Source organism: Oxyura jamaicensis, assembly GCF_011077185.1.
Source record: "Oxyura jamaicensis isolate SHBP4307 breed ruddy duck chromosome 24 unlocalized genomic scaffold, BPBGC_Ojam_1.0 oxy24_random_OJ61849, whole genome shotgun sequence".
NCBI classification, from domain to species: domain Eukaryota; kingdom Metazoa; phylum Chordata; class Aves; order Anseriformes; family Anatidae; genus Oxyura; species Oxyura jamaicensis.
In genome coordinates, this window is record NW_023304671.1 from 1 (window position 1) to 8,636 (window position 8,636).

Here is an 8,636-nt window from a genome sequence, read left to right on the forward strand (position 1 = left end):
GGGGGGGGGGGCACGGCGGGGTCAGCCGGGGCGCGCCGGGGCGCGCGGCCCCATGGCGCGGGGGGCGAGGCGGTGCCGGGGTTCGCTGCCGGTGCCCGGGCTCGCTGCCGGTGCCCGGGTGGCGGTGGCGGTGCTCGGTGCCGGTGCGGATCGCGCTGCCCGGTGGCGGTCCCGGTGCCGCCGCCCGCCGGTAAACACGTCCCGGCGGTGACGTCAGGGCCGGGCGGGGAAGTGACGCGCGGGCGGCGCCGACCGAGGGCGGCCCCGGAGCCACCGGGGGGAAGCGGGGCCCTCGGGCGGGCGGGCGCGGGGACGGACCCACGCACCGACCCACAGACCGACCCACAGACCGACCCACGCACCGACCGCCGCAGCCCCGGGTCTCCCCCTTAAGCCGGGGCCTTACAGCACAGGGGGCTGGGGCTGCTCCGAAACACCCCAGATCCTAAACATCCCTTCCTAAATACTCCCCATTTTAAATATCCTCTTCTTAAACATCCCCTCTTCCTAATTGTTCTGTTCCTAAGCACCCCCCGTTCCTCAATCAGCCCCCAAACCTCCCACCCCTGCCCCAGGTCCCCGCCCCACACACACGGACACGGAGCTTTGCTGCGGTGCTCTTTATTTCTACAGGTGAGGGGCTCCCAGCACTCCTCGGTCGCACACGGCTTCCAGTTTGAGGCCGGTGGCAGAGGTGGAGTGCTCGGGGCAGAGCCAGCAGAGCTGCAGCTCACGCCCGACTCCTGGCCAGATCTTGCCTCCGCTGGAACGACTCGGAGGTCGATGCTGGAGCGATGCACATTCCCTATTCGTGTCAAGGCTTACAAATAAATCAGAGCCATCAAAAGCAAGCTAATATACCTTGTCTAGGGCCAAAACACCAGGTACCTTCACTTCCAGAACATTATTTAAAGCTTCGGGTAGAGAAGTTAAATTCTGCATCACTTTAAAACGGGGGAAAAGAAAGGAAAAGACACGAACAAACAAAAACCAGACTAGAAATAGGAACAGATACTAAATGAGAAGTGAGGACCCAGACGAGCGTGACTCCAGGTGCCCACAGGAGGGAACGCTGCGGGTTTACCTGGTGAAAGGCTTCTCTTTGGAAGCTCCCCCCGACCCAGCAGACCCCGGCACAACGGGACACACGAGGCAGCCAACACAGGGAACACACAGACACACGCTGGAACACGTTGGGGTGAAACGTTTACATTTATATTGACATATGCACTAGACAGAGTGACTTCTACCAGTCGATGCTTTTTTTTTTTTTTTTTTTTTTGCCAAAGCAGAATCACAATTTCTTCCTGGGAAGGTTCAAGTCAGTGAGCAGGCACAGGGCAGCGCCTCCGAGCAGGTGGGGAGGCCGCTGCCTCCCGGAGGTCCCCACCATGTGCCGGGAGCGTCACCCCCTCCTCCCCAACAAGTCCCCAGACGCTCTTTCCGTCCTTTCACATCTTTTCTCCTTGCTGCAATAAATAGGGAACTGGCAGTGCTCGCAGGCCACTGTACAGACAAGATACCAGGCTTCAGCACAGAACTGAAAAATGCAACTGGATTGTTTACAAAAGGAAAAAGCCCCAGAGGGGCAGCTCTGTCACAGCCAACCATTAACAATGAAATAATTCATGCTGGCCAGGCTGGGGCAGCCCGGCCCAGCCCCGAACCCAAGGGACATCGGTCGCCCAAAGCTGCAACTGAAGCTCTTCTGTGCTTCCTTTGGTGAGGCACTCGGTTTTTATGTTTGCTCAGTGAGGAGGCAGAATCCCTGCTTGCCCTCGCACAAAAATCCCCATTTTGCACAGGACAGTTCCTTACTAGACAGCCCCAAGCACAGCTGAAGTCTCACAGAAAAAAAAGCTGTCCTTTCTTTCCTTGTGCAGCATCGGCACCCATCGGTGATGGTTAAGGTAGCCGAGGAGGGCTGCAAACACCGAACCAAGCAGAGCGTGGCACCTTAGCAAGCCAAGCTTAAGCAGAGCTGTCCTCAGTCACGTTGCGGAGGAGTCACGAACCTGCCCGACCTCTCTCATTCCACTCAGCGCCCTGCCAAGAGCGGCTGACTCACAGCAGACACAGCCTCGGTTGCACGGGTGCTTGGTTGAGAAGTTAGAGCTTTTTATTGGAGGACACGTTCCTGGTTAGCGTCTCTTTAACCAAACGCAGCGACAGCACGGAGGGGAGCAGGGGTGCATAGATTAAACTATCACACTGCCTTTTTATAAAAGCCTAGGAAGCTGAAAAGCTCCCGGGGGGTAGGGCGTTTTATCCCTTCTCCCTCGGGGTGTGTGTGTGGAGGGGGGACAATAAATCCTTTCCCCAAGGAGCCTCCACTGCAATGGATTTTCAACACTTCACACTTTTTCTTACACCAGCTTCTCCAGCAAGCAGCTAATCAGAAGCGGGAACACCTTTATCCTAAAGCCCGCCCTGCGAGGCAGCAGGGCTACAGAGTGCATAGGCTGCGCGGGGCTTGGGGAACAGCGCATTCCTGGCCTGGTTCGTGGGGGTGAGACAATCATCCTTCTTCTACTACAGCACTCCAACACTTTTTACTTTTATTTCGGGGAATTGGAAAGCTTCATCCTTCCTTCATCTGTGTGTAGATCACATATACTGGAAACAAAACACACACTATGCATGCAATCCAGGCAGAAATCCTGCTATGATCAAATCTACAGGAAGAGGGGAATGTAGTGGGGACATAAAGTATTCCTTAACGCTAGATTATAGACGGCATTAAACACCAGCACCCTTTATTATAAAAAAGGGCAAACAGACTATATACAGTACCTATGTACTTTCATTGCAGCAGGGCACAGCAAGCAACCTGGACACCTAAACACCCCTCAGTAAGCACACAGCACGGAGTGCCCTGTAAAAGCTGTCGGTTCCTCTCCCGGTTACCTGCCCGGAGGAGCGCGTCTGGCTGCAGATCGCTCTCACACCCGAGGAGCTGCAGGGATCTGCGCGGGCAGCTCTGCCAGCTCCGGCAGCGCGAATCGCTGCGGTGTCAGCACGGCGCTGCCACGCTCCGGCAGGTAAGCCGAGGAAGAACGGACGGGAGTTAAAATTACTTTATTTGCATGTGTATTTAGCTGCTCGGCTAGGGCTCTGCGCTTAGGGTCCAAAACGGTTTCTTTTTGAAAAAGAGAAGCTTTCACTTTTAGATGAAAGGCTGTTTTCATACCACCACTAGCAGACTATAACCAGCTCTCAGAACAACAACAAAGAAATCCCACCTACTTGCAGCCCTGGAAGAGGGCGCTCGCTGCACTGGCTCCCTTGCCTGGAGGTGAGCCGCGTCCAGGGCAGGAAGAGGCTACACCTCGGCTTCGCTTTTTACTGTAAGAGGCTGTAGTTGCTTGAATAAAATGTTTATACAAGTAAAACAGAAGCGATAAAGAAATATACACCTTTGAATCTGTAAAGCTTCAGACTGATTTAGGCCTTGCAAAAAGGGGTTATTCATACGGGTTTTCTTTAGAAAAAAAAAGGATGTAACAGTCATACTTAAAAAAAAAAAAAAAAAACAAAACAAAAAGAAAAGAACGATGAACAGCACTGTCAAGAGCCCTGTAGCACAGGCAACTCGAAGGAATGAAATGTCAGTTCTAGAGTAGCGAGGAAGTAACTACCTTGTGTGATATGAACCGGATAATTAAAACACTAAACTGAACAACTGCTAAAAGCCAGCAACACCATACACAGACAGGAGCAGAGAACAGGACAGCCAGCAGCACCTGAATGAGACTGCCCACGGGGAAAGCCACACGGAATGAAGGGTGCCCCAGCTGGTCGGCATGGTGGAACAGGCAGAGCACAAGCACCTGGGAGTGTCAGACACGTTCAGTTTGTTTCGTTACACTTCAGAATTCCAGTTACATGCTGCTTCAGAAAGAAGGAGTGAGAAAGCAACACGTGTCGCTTAACCCCCCAGCGGGAAAAAAAAAGAAAAAAGGAAAGAAAGAAAATATTCTTAAAAGGTGGGACTGAGACTGAAAAAATGCACCTGTTCTGTTATTAGCAAGTGGAAAGCGATTTGTGTTCACAGGCTAATACACAGAGCACAACCCCTACAGCCAGGAACGGTGAGCCAGGAGCTGTGTATGGGCTGTCAGAGACAGGCTAAAAGGTTCTAGGACAACCACAGAGCAACAATACGTGAGAGGGGCACAGAGTGACAGTCCTGTTCTCATTTTAAATGAGGAATGGTTTAAAAGTAAAACTCTTCTCCAGCTAATCTCCTCCTGCAATAAAACCAACCAAGCCGGCCCTCGTATGTACAAGACCAGTTAAACATCAGCCTTCCCCCTCAAAACACTAGGTACGAGCATCCGTAACATTCTACAATGGAAAGTGCTTTAAGAAAGAAGGATTCTGTAGTGCCAGTGACAGAACTGATCTGATGGGCTGGAGGATGTTAACACTGACGTCAGCTAATCAGGCCAGAGCAGCTCGTTTCTCCTCAGGGGTCTCCTCCAGCAGCTGCATGATCAGTTCGTGGAGGGGTTTGCAGATCTTGGCGTAGCCCCCTCCCGTCAGGTGCAGGAAATCAAACATGTCGTGGTACGAGATGGTGCCATCCGAGTGCACGAAGCCGGCGTCTACATCCAGCAGCTGGACGTTGGGCAGCTTGGGGAGCGAGGCTTTTAGCAGATGGTTCACCTTGGCGTTCTTCTGCCGCAGAGGGTTTGGCTTCTCTCCACGAGGTAGCAGGCCCTGACACAAGAGAGGCAATGAGCTTTCATACGGTAACGACTTCCCTGTCAATTCAAGCATCCTTCCAGCATTTCAGAATTCTACGACAGAGGGATCTCATTCCTTCCATCAGTCCACTCAGATCTAATTTTAAATGCAACACAAGATGAGCTATAAGCACAGCTGGCAGGGCGCTTGCTTTTTTAAAGCTCTCAGCTTGTGCTCTTTCCAAAAGCTTTCAGCGGTGCCCTGAATGCCTCCGCTAAGCTTCTCAATGGGACAGCCACCAGCCGACCTGGTAAAACAAGAGGCAAACTAGGACTGCCAAATCCCAGCTCCGATCTGGGCACTTTTATCCCTCACAGGGTTTCTTCGACAGAATTACTACGTGGGACAGCGATGCTGCTGGTGGGAACCATCGCAGCCACCTCCGGCGGAGCTGAACGGGCAAATTCTGCGGAGCCGCGCGAGGCAGGGGAGGCACGGACAAAGCAGGAGATAAATGCAGCGACTGCCCTCCCCCACCACCATCAGCACTCCCAGTATCACCCAGACGCAGGTCAGAGAACACAGGGCCTCCTCACAGCGCCTTGTTTTCGCGGCACTCCAAGAGACATACCAGTACAATAACTTTGGCCTGTGGCTGCTGGGTATTTATCAGGCGCACGATAGCCTCGATGCCGCCCGCTACTTCTTCTGCTGTGTTTTCGTGATTATTTGTTCCAACCCAAACAACAATGACCTACGAGGAGAAGAAATGTTTGCAACCTTTTCAGACCAAGTTCTAATACTCTCGCTGACCCTGAAACCCCTGTATAAACATCATCTGCGACCAAAAAGCTCGGTTAAGAATGCCTAAGTATAAACCCACAATGCACGAGGTCTTCAGCTGTCAGGTACGCTGACTTTTGAATAGCATCTCCCAAGCCTCGGTACCAACCAGGGTATTTGCCCCTCAGCACAGACAAACCGGGATTAATGAAGGTTTCCTGTTCAGCCTAGGAGATGCCCGAGCCCACCCCATCCCACAGAGCCTCTCAGCCAGCACGCTGCAGGAGCCTGCACTGGTTGAAGCAATGACATTTACACAGCACGAGCTCCCTCAGGACAGGGACAATCGTGCAGCTCAGCTCCTTTAAGGAAAGATGAAATGCTGTTAAATAACAGAAATGAGAGTGATGCTGCCTTCCTACCGGGGCACACCCTGAACACTGCCTCGCAGCCCAGCACCTTGGCGGGCCGTTCGGTGGTAAAGGAGTTTGTGACAGGGCTGCAGCTTCGCTACGCGTGCTGAACATCTTTGCCGGCCTTCTATCAAAGATTTCACCATCCCCGTCTAGAGGCTGAGAATACTCAGGCCTGAGACACGCTGCAACTCCAGCCTGCAGCTAGGGATAGCACATCACAGGGCTGACCACCACCTGCGCTGTGACCGTAGGGCCACCTCTCCTGAAGGCGTCCTCTTGTATTTGCACACTCAGCAGTGAAAACCGCGTGTACGGAAGCACAGCCTGTTCCCAGACACATTTCAGCGCTTTATGCATGCCTGGTGCCAACAGCTGTTCAAACAAAAAGGTCTCTTAGGAGTTAACAGCTCCCTGGTTGTGCACTGCCAACGTCTCCTCTGAGTCAGCGCAAGGCTGCCCTGCTTCCTGGCCATACCTTCGGTTTAATGTTCTCCAGTTCACCGTTCTTCAGTCTCCATAGAACGTGGCCGGTGGTGTCCCCACCAATCCCAAAATTCAGTGCATGAAGTGGTGAGAAGAGCTCTCGCCATATCTGCAAGCAGAGACCAGTTTCCTACTTCAGAGGAGCAGCCTGATCGTGAAAGAGATACCGCACAGACACGCGATGCCGTCCGCGACACTGAAAGGAGCAGTGAGATACCCCAAAACTCACTTCCAGAAATGGCATTTAAGCACAGGACAGGGCTTTACTCCAAGGTCCAGAAGAGGTGGAATTGCTGGTGTTCACTCAGTCCTGGCACAAAGGAAGGGGAAGTTCTCTTGAACAGCTATGTGGTGTCAGGAACAGAGCGCTGAGCTGCTGTAGACCACGGTGTCCCTACCTCAGTTAATTACATGACTCCTGAAGGCATCTAGGAGCTGAACAGATCCCTTCTATTGCCAGGGGGCAGAACCAAAAACCCTGAAGCACACTGGAAGCAGCTCTTGCTGAACAAAGTTACTCAGTTACTGCCACCGTGGAGCAGCAAAACTCTTACTTTGCTCCAGCAAAGTTCTAGGGATGAAGGAAACGCGTAAAGCCTGGTCAGTGCCGTGCAAACTTCCCACGCACGCAGCACGCCGAGGGTTAAACGTGCTCCGGCCAAGACACACCTACAGAGATTTCACCCTGGGGAGTTTGGAACCAGAGGTCCAAGGCAGGAGCGAAGGGCTGTGTGCGCGTGTCCAAGGGGAGGCCGTTACTCATTGCCTCAGAGCAGGACTGCAAACAGCCGGAGATAAACCAGGGAGACTTTGTACGAGCGTTGGGAAATGAAGGAAACGGGGCAGAGTAACCCAGGAGAGACAGCAGTGGAATCAGAACGGAACAGAAGTTGTCAGGACCGGGCATGATTATTCCCTGCTGGATTAGGGTTTCTAACCCATGTGACCCCCCCATTGTTAAACAGTACCTCATACTGCTGCAGCAACTGCACCATGGAGTCACCCACGAAGAGCACGTCGGGCTCCTTGTCTTTGCAGTCCGAGACAAATCTATTGTGCTGTTAAAAGAAAGCAGCACCGTGTCAGCTCAGACTGACCTCACCAGCACCTCTGCTGCGAGGCAGGAAGGGCCTGAGCAGCTCCCCCTGCACGCTCCTTTCTCTGTGCTAACCCGCAAACCGCTGGGCGCCCCTCCCAGCTACACCAACCAACGAGGGACGAGCTCTTGGCTCCGGGAGCAGCATTTTGCCTGCTCCGGGCGCTGCCCACACGCAGTCACTGTGAGCATCCTCTGGCCATTCCGCCCCGACTGCAGGAGGAGGTGCTGCAGCGAGAGGCTGGGCGTGCAGACACTTGGCCTCTGCTCTTTCAGCTCGGTCACCGCCTTGCAAAGATCCCCGTGGAGCAGAGCGCTGCTTTGCACTCTGCTTAACCAACAGGTCAGTGATTTCCCTCCGCTAAGGGGGAAAGCGGAGCATTTCCTACAGGTTTTTCACGGAGTAGCATTAAGGCCACGTAACGATGCTGCTTATCGCCCGGATTCATCCTGACAGGCAGGACAGGACACAAGCAGCAGGCATCCAGCCGCCCCCAGCCCGCAGATGCCCTGCGCCTCCCCGGGCAGCTCCCGCCCCGCCGTACCTGCGACATCCACCGGTCGTCCCCCTGGATGTCCTCGGCGGCGTGCGGGACGGCTGCTGGGTTCGAGTCCCCGTGGCTCATCCGGTTCCTGCAGAGAGAAGAGGGCAGATGGGCTGCGCTCAGTGCTGGCCCCGGGAACAAAAACCAAAAATAAAATAAAACAAACAGAAACCCAGGGCGCTTCCCGACGTGTACAACGCCCGAACCGTGACCGTTTAACGGGGATCCGTGACCGTTCGCGGGCACGTAAGGCGTTAAATGACAGCGAAGGGCGTTGCGCTGCAGACAGGACTGCCCGGCTGCGCGGGGAGCCCCGGTGCCACCTCGGGGCCGAGGGGCGTTCCCAAGGACAAAGCGGGGATGGTTTCTGGGGCAAAACGGGGCAATTCTGGGGGCTCCCAGCCCGGCCGGGCGGGCCCGAGCCCCAATGGGGCCCGCACGCACGGCGTGAGGCGGCCTCGGGAGCAGCGCCAGGCCGCGGGGCGAGGCCGGGCCCCGCCGCCGGCATCCACCGGCGCTGCGGGGACCGGGGCGGCGCCCCCCGGGGCGCGGAGAGGACGCGGAGCGGGCCCCGCCGCCGCCCCGCACTCACGGCTCCCCCCGCGACTCCATGGCGCTCGGCCG

The 8,636-nt window shown here is 54.9% G+C and overlaps 1 protein-coding gene across 1 annotated transcript; it reads right to left on the reverse strand.

Moving 5' to 3' along the window:
- Positions 1-1,193: 1,193 nt before the first annotated feature.
- PAFAH1B2 (platelet activating factor acetylhydrolase 1b catalytic subunit 2) lies at positions 1,194-8,630 on the reverse strand. The gene is made up of 6 exons (XM_035312913.1): positions 8,605-8,630; positions 8,013-8,100; positions 7,340-7,429; positions 6,364-6,480; positions 5,321-5,443; positions 1,194-4,722 (listed from the first exon to the last, which is right to left on the reverse strand). The coding sequence occupies exons 1-6, from the start codon at positions 8,622-8,624 to the stop codon at positions 4,444-4,446; spliced, it is 717 nt and encodes a 238-aa protein (XP_035168804.1). The 5' UTR covers positions 8,625-8,630; the 3' UTR covers positions 1,194-4,443.
- Positions 8,631-8,636: the final 6 nt, after the last annotated feature.